Raw genomic sequence first — 14,482 nt, 5'->3', positions numbered from 1 at the left:
ACAGCAAGCAGCATTTCTCACCCCTGGGGTGAGGAGCAACACATGAGTATACTTTCCACTTATAAATATATATGCATGTGTAGAACATACACATAATCTCAGTTTAATGCTTGTCAAATGACTTTGTGAACCAGCAAGATCCCTTCAGACAACCCTGGTTTAGGGATTTGTGAGAAATGTTAGGGTTTTGAAACTAAGGAGGGGAACAGATTTGAAAGTGTAGAGTAATAAGTAAACACCACTGGTGATTTAGGTATAAGCCGAACACGGCAACGGCAAAGAGCAATAAAAAGTGGATCAGCTCGCAGATAAACCAGTGAAGCTCCCGCATCAGCTCTCATACAGTGGTCTTTTCAATTGGCCAAACCTGGCCTTGGCTTTGCTGGATTTGGAAGGAAAACCTTGTACATTTTATAACTGAAGCAAGTGTCAGAACTGTAGCAGTGTAACACAGCAAGTGTGCACAAATCACCCAGGCAGCAAAGGTCTAGAATGTCACTAGTTTTTAATTGCAGGTAAAAAGGGCAGAAGGACCGGCGCCATTGCATACAGTAATCCCACAGAGAGCTAGAAAAAAAAAAAAAAACAAGAGAAAAACAGCAAGTCGAGTGCATTGGCACAGGCTGTGACCTAGAGGAAACCAGCAGAATTATTTTACCACTTTTACACCTGAATTTCCTGGGTGTGACCGGCCTGCCACTGTCAGAAAGAGGAGTGGAACAGTGGAACATCCACTTGGGTCAGTGTCACTCAGTGCTGTGTGGAAGACGAGTTCACCATCCTATAGTATATGTGAAATTCAGGCTTTTAGGCATTCAGGGTGTTGTAGCAGCACACTGTGTGTCTTGTAAACAATAAATGGGACTAAGGCAGCAGTATTTTTTGTCCCTGGGGGTATGAAAGACTAGAGAAAACAGGCAGTAACATGAAACACCATTACAAAAGTTTTTTTTTTTTTCTTTTAAGAGTAACAGGCTTCATCTGTGGTAACAGACTAACATGCATAATATATACAAAGAAATCCTAGAGTGTGCATTTCCTAGAGGCAATTTGCATGTAATGTTGCCACAGTCTTTTTCTACAAAGGGAAATTTAATTGCATCCCAAATTTTGTCAAGTTACACCCTGACTAGATTTCCATTTTGGCACTACTCTGGCCATGTAAAAAGACATGGCTCCGATGGCAGTCAAATAGTTGAATTGGCTGATTCTCCTTGCAGTCCTGGCTTAATTCCACAGTACCTCCTAGTGAACAACAGGGTTAAAAAAAAAAAACATACAAATTACCCATCTAGGAGGTGAAAACTCTTGCTTCACAATGTGTGGCAGTCTTTGTCAGAAAAGTTATGAAAGATGTAGTGAGATAGATTTTTTAATGTACTGTCCATGTTTACAGCACTACATTAGCGGAATAAACTGCTACATCTAAGAAGCAGCACCAATTCCAAGCTGTCTTAGGGGATCTGACACAGGAAATGGGGGAGGGTAAGGGACAATTCACAATGTGGCTTGCCATCCTTAAGATCTCTGTTTGAACGCTACTGTCACAGACTCCATATTGACCGTGTTTCAGTATGTGCTGCTTGCACACCCTTTTGGAATCCATCTGTATAACTGCATGTGTTACCTTAGATGTGTTTTAACTCTCTTTATTTGAGGAAAGAGTCAAGCTTTTTCTGTATATTCTCAAAAGAGTCCATTCCCATGTAGTCTGCTTGGCCCTGCTCCCACCTCAGTTTCCGCTCTTCTGAGGAGATCATGGGCATTGCATGATGGGAAAGTGACATTCCATCGCCGTTTTCACCCTGGGGGTTGGGGTGGGGGGAGAGGAAGGACATACTTTAAAAATGTGGTCTCATGAATGAAGTGGAATCATGCCACTGCAGTCCTGTATCGCAGGACTTTCTAATAGTGAGGTACCCATATTCAAATACATTATCTTTAATGTATGAACTTTAGTGAGATAAATTTAACATGAATAATGAACTTTCCCCTGACACTCTGAACATTAGCTGTGACATCTGAAGTGGTATGCTGTAGTTACTGAGCTGCTGAGCAATTTTAAAGAAGCTTTAGTACATATCACCCCCAGGGTCCTATTAATCTACTGCATTAGTCAGCATGCATTTTGCATAAAAAAGTACATTTTCTCCTCTCTAAGTACTTCTGACATATTTTTGGATATACAAGGTCCAGCCTCAGTGTGTTGCTTACCTGTGAAAAGAGAACCTTTCTCAGCCACAGTCCAATTGCAACAGCTAAATTTGACCCTTTTCTGCCTGTCCCACCTTTGCCCAAAGGTCTGTGTGACTAACAGGATGGTAATCAACTGAACAACTCTTGGGAAATATAAGTACGGACTGTGGAAGGCCAAACATTAATAGTATGACCCTTTCCAGACGGAGGTGTCTTGACAACTGATGTCAGCAGAGCAGGCTAATTACAATCTGCTGCAACATGTCTGGTCTTCTGCATAGCGATTTTAAGTTGTCAGACGCGAACTGGAATTTTACCAAATAAACACGAGCATAATATTAGGCTGCTTGTTTACCATAAATCTTAATTTCACAAATATTTTACATTAAATCACTACAATTACCTATAACTGATCTTGATTTAAATCTAAAAGTTTACAGAAAATGTTATACTTTTTGTTAGCACTGTAGGCATCTGTCACAAAGTTATTGATATCCCATATGTAAACAAGCATTCATTAACAGAAAAAAAAAATTATAAGGATCATTGTGAATTGCCGATGCATTATATACACTATAAATACATTATTGCATAGAATAAAATGTATACATCTTTGAAATACATTTGCAGTCACAGAGATGAAATTAAAAAGGAGCTGATCATATTTATAGTTGTGAAGGTCATTTAAACTTAAACAATAGTTCTTCCATATTTCAACGGCTTTATCTACCACGCCCGACAGGATATGGAAGAAAGCCTGTGAGAAACTTGAAGATAACAGATCATGATGACATCAGACACCGGCGTTGCGCTGAATCACGTTTACTTTCAGCCTTTCCTCACTGCGCATATGCAGTAACGTGGACAGAAAGACGGCCGTCCCACTTACTTCAACGCATCCGGAGTGGAAGGGCTGGTCTCCGTAAGCCTCGAACAGCAAGGGCAGCACGGTCTGGGAGTACAGCTCCCACCACCTCAGCAGGAAGGTGGGGTGCGAGGACGACTCGTGGATGTCCCCCCGGACGCGCCTCGCTTTGGTGTCGTACGTGTAGCCCCACGGCTTGGTTTTCCCCAGGAAGTGGACCACCTTGGCGTTGCCTCCGTACCTGGAGCGACGAGAGTAACAATCGAGCAGGGTTCCAGCAGAGGCAGCCGTGGTGGAGTAGCCAATGCGCGTCTTAGTGATCACCCTTGTGAAGGGTGCTTTTATACTAGTACTGGATGTCAACTCAGCACCTCTTTAACATCATGTATTTTCCATGTTTTGAACACCCTCCCACTTGTCTTGAATTCAATGGGTTGCTCTAAATTTTGATGTAATCGAGCTCAAGGTCAAATACATTCAGCAGTCTGTTCTAAATTCATGCATCAATATGGACATGGAAGCAGACATATAGATGGTTAATTATCATATCATCATGAACAAGAATAGTTCAGTTCTACTTGAGTTCTAAAAGCAATCACTCATTTCAGATGAAGACCCTAAAGCAATTACTTGACAATGCCCTTACTCAATTACATGAATGATATGCTTGCTTTTAATGAAACCCTACAAATCTCAAAAATGAGCAGCCACAAGCATCTTTTTGTCAAAAACCTCAACACCTGCTCTTTATCCAGTGCACTTATATAATACAGACTGTTGAAGAAAATCTGTGACTAGCATTCAGCAATATTCATTATCCAGGACTCTGAAATCCCATGTTGAGGACAAGCAAAAACATGTTGGCCGCTCATGCTCTGATGGGGCTGCCGTGAGACAGTATTAATTTAACGTAACCCAACCCACCAGTCACTTTAAGAGTCCCTTCAAGGGTGAGCTTTTCACAGGAAAAAAAACCCAGACGGACCGCAGAAACGTCCCAGGGGCCAGCTCCATTCTAAGCAGCCCTCCCCAGCCATGCATAAAGGGCCTTAAATAAACGGATCTATTTTGGGTGGCTGGTATCTGCACTGGGGACCCTGAGGAGGCCGGAGCTGGTGAGCCGTTACATGGGCTGCTGCTTCTCTCATCTCCTGTAACCTGATGTCATGGCATGGTCACGCTTTCATGTGACCTTGGGTCTGCTTACGCCTCAATGTTAACGCAACACCCAAGGAAGGCGTGCCAACACTACAGGTAGTATTAGTTCAGGGCTGTTGCTTCAACAGTTTCACATCGGGTGAGTATATTGAGTTTAGTACTTAAAACAAGCATATGTCGCAAATCAGGTAAATACCTCAAATGGTTCATTGGAGGGGTACTTACTGCTTGAATGCCGGAAGATAAGTGTAGATAGCTATGCTGCTGAGGTTGTAAATGAAGGGGAGGTGTTTCGATATGTCTGCTGTTGCCCAGTTGCTGAAAAAGCTGTTTAAAACTCCCTGGTCCCCACCTGTAGTAAGAAAGAGATTCTATGAAGCACTAACATTCTGAGAAACCACATTCCAGTTTGTTCAGATTGTCACGTTAAATTAAAATATTGCCACACCACTTAGTTCAAATGTGTCAGAGGAGAGGAAATGATCAAAAAGCAAGAATCAAGAATAAATCCTTCACCTTGCACTTACACAACTCTTGACACCGTATCAGCGTTCAACTTTCAGAGTAATGATTTCTCTGGAAGGTCTGCATTTGCACTTTTGTGGAATGTGTAAATAAACTATTGATGTGTTGACCACAGACGTAATCAGACCTGAAAGATTTGATCCAAATTCTGATTTAATTTAAACCACCTTAGTCCTAAATACAGTTTACATTCACCAGATTTGTGAAGCCCTCCTAGTCATCATCTCAACACCCAGAAACCCAATCCACTAATTTAACTTTAAGGGCAGCCAAATCAACTTAAAACTGAGTCCTTTTAGTTTTAACTGGCCAAGGGTGTGCACACACACCCCCTTTCTCAACTTTACTGTCTGTCTCCTGATCCCACCTCAAAATAGCTCATGGTAAACATTCCCATAGATACAGAGAGAGAATCTGTATTTATGATGATGTCCTAAAATCCACATCATGCAATGGACATGCAAGTGAAGCAGTGGACTATGGGAAATCCACCAAAGGTCAAAAACACTGCTCAGATCTGAACCTGAAAGTTGATTGAAATGCATTATATACAGTATATATTGCAAATCAGACAATGAGCTGAACCAGCGAGTACTGGAGATGAAAACCAATCATGACAGGGCAAACGGTTTGTGGGAAGATTCCATGGGAGGGTGGGTGAGAACTCAGCGAAAGTGACAATCCACTGATCCATACACCTGTCACACCCACGGCAATTACCACTGGCCTAGTTCAACTGGCACCGCTCCTGAAATCAATCCTCTTCAAAAAGCACCCAGACAACAGGAAGTACGCATCAAACACACTAACAGTCCCTTGCTGACAGAAAAAAAGGCCTGCGTTACTGCTGAATAGACAGCTTTGTTTTTAGTGAATCAATTCTGAGGGGGGGGTTACAGAAGGGTAAGGGAGTGCAGGCCAGGCTAACTCTGTGGCCAGTTATCTTTTTTTTTTGGCTATCCACATTGGAAAACAACACCCACAGACTGAGAATCTACTGAAAGGAAGTTCCCTTAACAGATCTCTCTATATGGCAGCCACGTGTGTATACCCAGCTGCTGGCGCGGAGGAGTGTGCGGTGAGGAGCCGTGTCACAGCTCCTGTAATGTATACGAGGTCATCGATGTAAAGAGCAGCAGATTGAGCCGGTAGAATACAACGCCGTGCCCCCTTTCATACCAGGCTGCGAAAGGGCAAAGGTCGCGCAACCCTATCTTTGTGGATAACCTGTTCGCATGAAAATGTGAAGAGCATCATTCACGTCGTCAGCAAAGTTCAGTCCTGTCTCCATACATTCAGACATTTATAAATAGAAGCCTGATGATGACCTGCACATGGCCTTCCTAGTCCTGTCCTGCTGAATTCTGAATTCCGCGGTTGCATACAGCGTGGGGCCTAAGCTTCCATGACAAGGTGCGCCGGAGTCAGTAACTTGTGGTATTAATAGCATGAGTGAGCTATAATGGCTGTATGCACTGGAGGCCATATCTGTGGTGGGCTGTGTGTAGTCAAAGGAGCATATACAGTACTCACATATACTTATGAATTAAATCGGAGCCAGACGCTCCAGTTATACTGAGAGTGGGTCCGAGCCGTCAAAGTGTGAAGCACATGGACAGGGCCCTGCCTTGCTGTACTGCACAGCCCTCGTGTGCTCAGAGTTCGCACCACCTGTCATCCCCCACAGGAGCAATGTGGGAAATTTCCATGGCAGCTGGACACACACGGGGGAGGGGGGTGGGGAGAAGCTCGCTAATGCATGTGTGCATGAATTCCCACAAGCCATGCTGCGAGGACCGAAGGGTGGAGCTGCATTCTTTCAGACGCCGGCGCTCAGAGAAAACCGCCGCGCCGGGCCTGCCAAAGCCAGAGAAGTAGCTGCGCGGTCGTCCGGGCAATGCTACGATTTGTTTCGGGTTTGCTCATCCGCCTGAAAATATATCTGACAGGACCTGAGGCGAGATTGAGCAACCTGTATGCGCTCCAACAATTCCAGTGTGCTTTTCCCACATATGGGTTCAGCTATAGCAACCAAAAGTTATGTAGTCTTTTAGTTTCGCCCTTTTATGTAATAAATGTTGGGTGATTATATAAAACTGGATAGTGTAAACCCTGTTAACCAGAGGGGTTCCATCTCAGATAGGTCTCCGCCCATTATGCCAAAGTAAAATCAAGCTGAATGACTCCACTACAATCCAAGCAGGGCAAGTGAATGCACTGGTTAATCACAGACCTACATCTGTAGAAGGGTCACCTTTTCCATGATTTCCATGAACAGGGAACACCACAAAACATGCGCACAAGATTTCACAGAGAGTTCCAGAGCAAAGACCCTGGGTTGCAGCGGTCTAAAATAGGCATGCTATCGCTGCCTGTTGTGCAGAACACAGAATCCCCCCCTGGGGTTTCCTCAAGCAAACAGCTCCATAACTTTATATGGTTTAGCCTCTTCATTTATAAGGGATGATCAGACCTCTGCAAGAATGTGCCTCATCCACCTCCATGTTTGTCTTGGCAACAGATGAGACTATAGCCATGGGCTCAGAGATTGCCTCCCGGCTACATACTCAGCAATAAAGGTGAAATTGCAAAGAGCCGCCTTTCCCTCCTCCCTCCACCTGCTTCAATTTTGACGGACTCAGCATATGCGCTATAGCCCTCAGGCTCTGTACACATTATCATAAACGTGTGCAGGCCTCTTCCGACCAGCCGAATGGAAACTAATGTTAAAGGTCAGGGGAACTACGGGACCGGACTCTTGCGGACGTGAAGAGACTGCCTACGCTAAAAATACTTAATTATTAGCACACCACGAGGCCATCAATGTGTCATTCAACAAACCCTTAGAGATGAACAGAACTGAACTCTGGCTTTGAGTCAAAAGTTAGTGCAGTTAAAAATATCAAATTTCAAAAAATTTAATGAACATTCCATTGACAGCTTTAACCTGACAAACACAGCAACACCAAGAGTGACATGTCTGACTATTTGGATTGTTGTGAGAAAAAGACAATGACATGACGACTAAGCCTCATCTGTCGGTCAGTTATTTTTGAATGAGCTCCAACATTCATGATACACTTAGTCACTCTCAATTTCCAGCCTACTTATTATAGCTTTCGACAGCAAAACAAAACACCACCGTAAAGTAAAATAATCTGTGCTTTAATCATTCTGTGGCAATCTCTGTCAACGGATACAACTTTTGGCAAAACTGCAGCTGAAAAAAATAAACAAAAATATTGTGTGCCATGTAATGGCCCTTAGTTTTTAGCCTGTGTGTATACAGACAATGAGCAGGGGGTGATAGGCCATTTCTTTCCATTCTGTAGAAGAACAGCACGAGTACACCAAACAGGCCTTTCCAGAATCACACCTCAATTTCTGTAAAACACTGCGACACCTTCAGCTGCTGAAACGCTCAAGTTCCCGCAAGTTCCATTAAATCGAAGCAACTCCAAGATGGGCCTTCATAAAATGGGCCCATTGCTTATAAAACATGATTGAAAGAGAATGCCAAGAAACAGCTTTTTATGTTGACTGGGAACCAAGGCCAGATTCCGCATGTTGTTCTTGAGCATAGCTGGGCTCCACGACTTGGCGCTCGGATGCCAGTTACAAGTCGGAACTCCAGTGCCAATTTTCACAGGCTTCGCTCAGAGGAAAGAGGAGAAAATTATATACACCAAGTTGTTGCCTACAGGGACTGTTATGTACAGTAAAGGTGGAGTTAAAAACAGGAGTATAAAGAAACACAATTCAACAGGAGCCTTAGGGGACACTCAGTCAATGTCAACACGTTCTCCGTGTAGCTGTTGCAAAAGGGGGGGCCTCTCGCGTTCTTCCCTCCCCCAGAAGAGATGCCGAGAATAGCTCAGTAGAGGACCGCCGGAACAGAAGGCTCCAGTGTTTGGCCACCAGGCCCGATAAAGAAGTTATTCGCAAAGGTAAACATGCAGGGTTTTATGGCTTATATAAAGGAACATTCAGTGTCTTAAACTGTCAAATGCCCAAGCCTAAAATGGAATAAGGGTGATGACAGACAGCTTGCCACTAAAACCTGGATTTCTGTGAGTGCATATACTGAGCATAACTTCGAAGATACGCATATTGAATTTCCATTCTTATATAACCATAGAAATGGACTGCAGTTTACAGAGACACTAACATTCCAAACTGTGAGCTAACTTCCATTGGCTAATTAGATAAGCTGAGGCCAGTGGTGTAACGATGCCTACTATGGTAGCTAATGATCGCTATAGATCTTAAATAGCATGTTCTGACAGAAAAGTACACAGTTCAAAAATACTGCAGTGAAGTAAGCACTGGTCATGTGGGAGGCTTCAAATAAATCCCTCAATAGCTGAAAACAAAAGGAAGACAGGAAGTATTTCACAGTGAAGAAGAGAAAATTTGTCCCATTTCAAGGTATGCTAGTGTAGTTAGCATGGTCTGGCGCAGGGACTTGCCATCAAAGCTGCCGTGCTCTGTACAGAACTTGAGGAGTTTCTCGTAGGTGTCCTTGGAAGGACGGAACACAAACACGCCGGAGTTGAAGCAGTCTGGCCAGCCGGGGTCCGGGGCAGCAGACAGCTCGTCCCTGTCAAACAACTCGTCCACGTTTGACACCACCTGAAAAGAAAAGACCCCATCAATGCTATTTCCCATCACCTTCCTGTCAAGACCCACTTCAGAAAAATTGTTAACTTAACCTCTTGCCCTCAGATTCAAGCATGTCATAAAAAAACAGCCTATGTGATCAGTGACTATTTGGATTTAGTCTCCATGGAGACAGAGATGTTCTTACATTTGCTGAGAGCACAGTTCACTGTTTGACCATGCCTCGATTACACAGACACTCTGAATAGCTTTGACCTATAACGGTGAGATTTGTTCCTGGGTCAAATACGATCGGTGTCTGCGAAAGCCTGCCCCATGTGGCCTATCGTCTGTTGCTCTGTGGTGCCCACCATCGTGTCCGCATCCATGAAGACACATTTAGAGTAGTGCGTCAGCGTCCAGCAGTGGAGCTTGGTGAAGGTGACGCCAAGGTCTGGCCTCTTCAGCATGGCCAGGTGTGCGGTGTCCCCACTGTCCAGCACGTCCACGAGCCTGACTTCGTCAAAGATCTTGTGAAGCACTTTCCTGAACAGGAAGGGCGAGACAGAGACACAGGAGCAAGTCCATTGGTGGACTTGTGGTGGACAGTGGGAGGGGGGTGATCACCTGCATGGAAGCACTTAGCGGCACTTAATCTAAAGGTGAAAGCGATGAAAAAAAATGCCCTGAGCCAAATAACCAGAGCTGGAACCTCTGGAACACATCATACAAAACCTATAACTGTAACCTAATCACAATGTTAACATTGATTCTATGGTCAAGCACTACATAGAAACTTCCTAACTTACAATAAACTAAGATAATATTTGGACTGGTTTCTGATCATTTCAATACAACTTTCGTGCTCCTAAAAGGATTAACACTTTTTTTTTTCCACAATGCTTCTGCATGTGCTGTGCTTCCCAGGCTATCATCCAATATGGTACGTGTTATGACAACAGGAATCTTTAAGAACAAGGTGGTATGTTTTCATAAGGTTTTGAAGAGCTGCACACCATGTGAGCATTTCATGACAGATAAAACAAAAAAGCGAATCTCTACTGACATATCAATGTCTGTGGAGGCATTGGATTTGCTTACCTGGCAGGGTCTGACACATGAGGACCAATCAGTGCCACCAGCTTCCTGGACGTCTTGTGGCTCCGTAGTGATTTGCCGAGCACCATTGCCCCCCTTGCATAGTTATCATTTGTGGCCAACGTCACAAATGCTTGGTCTGTAAAGATGGAGAAAACACTATGTAATGAAGTAGGGAGGGTATTCAATTCATTAAACAAGTAATTGTATTGTTCTTGGCCTCTCACAATCACCACCAACTAAAAAACTTCAGAAGATGTTCTGCTTGTACAGATAGAAACTGTTACATTTGCACCACAGCATAGAAAGTCAATGTCAATCACTCTTTAGTTGATAAACAGAAATCCTATGCTTTGTATATACCATAAAACCATGTTGGTAGTGAGAGGTCTGTAAAAACAACTTGAAACTGTTGGACGTGAAACAAAAAAAAAGTAGAATGACAGCTATGAAAATGGTCATATCTTGGAAGGCAGAATCAGGAATGCTAAACAAAAAACACACAAATCTTATTCATGTTAATAAACTCTTGTCTTTTATCTGCCAACAGAAGGTCATTTACCAGTGTCTGGGTTAACAGTGTATTTCCAGTATTCAAACATAAGAGGCATGTATACTGGCAGCGGTATGCATGGAAAGAACAGAAAGATAAGTATTTCTTTACATTAATTCAAATAAATTGTAAATCATTAGTTAAGAAAAACATGACCCCCACACTCCCCGTCATCACAGACAAAGATTTCCTATCGCTGCAGTGGAGAGAATTTCACCTGAATGGAACACACAAAGCACCACATTCATGTCTAGAAGGGTAAACTATCTGAAGATACTTTAGACTAGATGTGCTATTTAATGTGCATATTTTAACTGCCTCAGTAATGATATTTATATAGTGTGGTATCATATGAGATGGACGTATTATGTCATACAGTACAAACTTTTTTTTTTTTTTAATTCAATGTGTGTTCTCATAGCGATGGGTTGATCCTGTCACTTCCCATATAAATTACCTTTTACATTGAAGTATAACTGAATTTATAGCCATAGTTCAAGCTGTTGTTATTGGAAGTTTGGTAGTACTGATAGTTTGTAGAAAGTGCTAACTAAAAAGTGAACAATAAAGTTGAGTCTGTTTGGCTTTGTGACAAGTAGGATTTGCTATATTATTTAACAGCTTAGCTAGCTAGCTTGTTTTACCATACTAGTATGAACTACATCTGGGATTTCACAAAAGATAAAGTTAGCCAGTGTTGTTGGTGAAAAGTGACAAAAATACATAGAATTCATGATAGCAATATAACATCAGCAGAAAAAAAAATTCTGCTGACTATGCAATTTTTGTCATTTTTTAGTTGACAGATTAAAACCTGTAGTTCAAGTGAAACCCTTCTTCAGTTCTAGGTAATGTGTCACTCTGATTGGATAGAATCAGTACAGCTTCAGGAACACAGATACCACAGATCACATGATCACATGAACCCGCAAGATTTCAATAGTAAAATAATATTAAAAATTCTGAAGTCTGTGACAGCACCGAGCCATAAAACTTGACACCTTTTTTTAAAAAAAGCTCCATTCTGTCTCCATAATATGACATATCTACATATAATACATGATAAGCTATCGCTCCATGCTAGTGTTTGCTAGCTAGCTAGATAGCTGGAATTCTTCTTGGCCAGAAATGGTGAGTCACTGAAAATGGGACTGGTCATATCAAAAAGATAGACCATAGTAAAGCTGTGGAGAAGTTAATTAATTTCTGGCATTCAGATTCACATTCACATTCATTATACAGACATCGATTATGTAACAGGATAGATATCAAAAGTGGAAATATATCTTTATGCATGCAGTTTTGTGTATATTAATTTCCTCCCTTGTGCGAATATATATTCCATCTTTAATGTTATCTACAGGGCAGGGGCAATTGACGAGTTATTAGCTGATGTTAGCAGGTGTAGACCCACACTTTGCTTCTTTCTAATATACCAGTCTGAGATGACCACTGCATACGTCTGTACCAGCCTCAGCAGTTCCACAATGTACGATGTTTTCACAAAACATTCAAAATAACCCATGAACAGGTTATATGCATTTCAAATGCATCTGTCCTGGGAATGTGTTAGAGTACTGAAACTTTGCATCACTTCATTTGCATTTCTTTTTTGATTAGACGTTTGCACATTTTAAAACATTTCAACACACCTTAAGTATGAGTGGTTGCAATCTAACACCTGTGTTCATTATTTAAGCAATTCTCTAAAATATTTCCAATTTTAGTTTAACTTCAAGAAAATCTATAACAATCTTTTCAATTTTCAGTTTTTGTCAGTGGAGTACTTTGAGCTCTATTCTGTAACCTTAAATATACATTCAACAAGCAGGCAACAGTAGACAACATGTCACTGAGATTAGATAATCCTTTCACGAATGGCTGTCACATGAAAACATTAAATGCTACTAAGAGTTTATATGACACAAATAATAGTAATATACTAGTAGACAGCTATGCAAAAACATGTTTACGGGTGTAATGCCACCATAAATTTAAACTGACAGAGGATAAACGATGAGGCGGCGTCCACTGAAACGTTTCAAATAAAACGTCCCGAGCGTGTTACGCAACTGCTTTGCCCCGTCTTCAATTACGCCTCATCACTGACACACCAGTCGCCCGTCCGATTTCTTAACATTTCCGAAGCCTTTTCAATTAAGTGAGACCTCTAAACTAACATCCACTTCGTTAAAAATCCAATTCCCCCTTTCAAAATTAGTAGAAAACAATTGTTTAAACCTGTATCAGATGGCTAAACATCAATGAATTACATCAAGAATGATATTAAAACCCGATTCGTGCATGCATTGTGAAATGCGAGAGTGTGTTGCAACTGTGGTTGTACAATTAGTAAGTTGTTTAAAAAATCTCATAATCATATAATTCGGAAACAACAATTTAGCAAATCACATGGAATCAGACACGAGTATGCGTGCAGTACAGTACATCACACTAACAGCAAAGTGGAATGAGGTACAATTTCCGTTTTGAGATTACTATGGATTTGCAGACGTTGAACATGATAAGCAACCTACAAGGTATACCTTAATTTTTTTATTTTAACTGGGTAGAAAAGGACGTGTTCTGTGGTAGAACAGGTAACTATTGTGCGTTGTAAGTAGGCTACAGTAGACTAAGCTCCGCCGGCCCACGCCCCTTTCTGGACATTCCACCGCCGCTGAAAAGTTGCGTCTATCCAGATAAGCCACACATCAGTTAAACAGCATATGCAAGACAAAGGCAGCGTGCAACTGGATTTCTGCATCTTTGCTACCCGATTATGACGAAACGTTTTACAATCCGACTGACAAAAATGCCAGTGACTACAACTAATTAGAATTCTTTGTTTTTCTTTACTGCAGTCCATCTCCCGGTTTGCTGAAAAGTCACACAAACACGCGTGCCATCAACGGATAGTGCCACGTACCTGCCATGGTTCGTGAAAAGTCAAAGCTACGGGGTAGCTAAGACTTTAAATAAGGCAGCTAAAATTCCAGGAAGGACAGGCACGCAACAAGGTGGTGGATTTATACCGGGGGCGACCGTATTTATATGGCTACTCTTTATCACGTGATCGGATCACTGCCACTCCTCCGCAGTTCCACTCTGAAACCACCCTGAAACTTCATATGAATATAAATTTTGGTATTTGTATGCTTTACTAATACTCCGTCTCAGTTCATTTTATACGACAGAGAAAAATTACAATCAAAAAAGAGTAGCATTGAAAAACCTCCATGCCATCTATATAACTTTTCAGGTAAACTACATAAACAGCACTACTAGTAGTAGTACTACTAGCTACTATTTCATGCTAGCCTACTGCTACTGCGAAAACTTATATGGTTTAATGAAACACTTTTTTTTTACGGTTTATACGGTTAAATCATTATGCATTGTTTTGCGAGTAGGCCTGTTGTATGATGACAGTTCCCGAGGAAGATGACAAGCAGCCTAAATTTATGTTCTAATTTCCGAACTTCACA

At 41.9% G+C, this 14,482-nt stretch overlaps 1 protein-coding gene across 1 annotated transcript; it reads right to left on the bottom strand.

The window, feature by feature from the left end:
* Positions 1-488: 488 nt before the first annotated feature.
* gyg1b (glycogenin 1b) lies at positions 489-14,000 on the bottom strand. The gene is made up of 7 exons (XM_036521567.1): positions 13,924-14,000; positions 10,445-10,580; positions 9,715-9,889; positions 9,214-9,376; positions 4,445-4,571; positions 3,086-3,302; positions 489-1,805 (listed from the first exon to the last, which is right to left on the bottom strand). Exons 1-7 carry the CDS (start codon positions 13,928-13,930, stop codon positions 1,650-1,652), a joined length of 981 nt encoding a protein of 326 aa, XP_036377460.1. The 5' UTR covers positions 13,931-14,000; the 3' UTR covers positions 489-1,649.
* Between the last annotated feature and the right edge of the window lie 482 nt (positions 14,001-14,482).

Source organism: Megalops cyprinoides, chromosome 2 (genome assembly GCF_013368585.1).
Source record: "Megalops cyprinoides isolate fMegCyp1 chromosome 2, fMegCyp1.pri, whole genome shotgun sequence".
NCBI lineage: Eukaryota > Metazoa > Chordata > Actinopteri > Elopiformes > Megalopidae > Megalops > Megalops cyprinoides.
The sequence above is the reverse complement of the archived record's forward strand: the minus strand, read 5'-3'. Positions and strand labels throughout refer to the sequence as shown.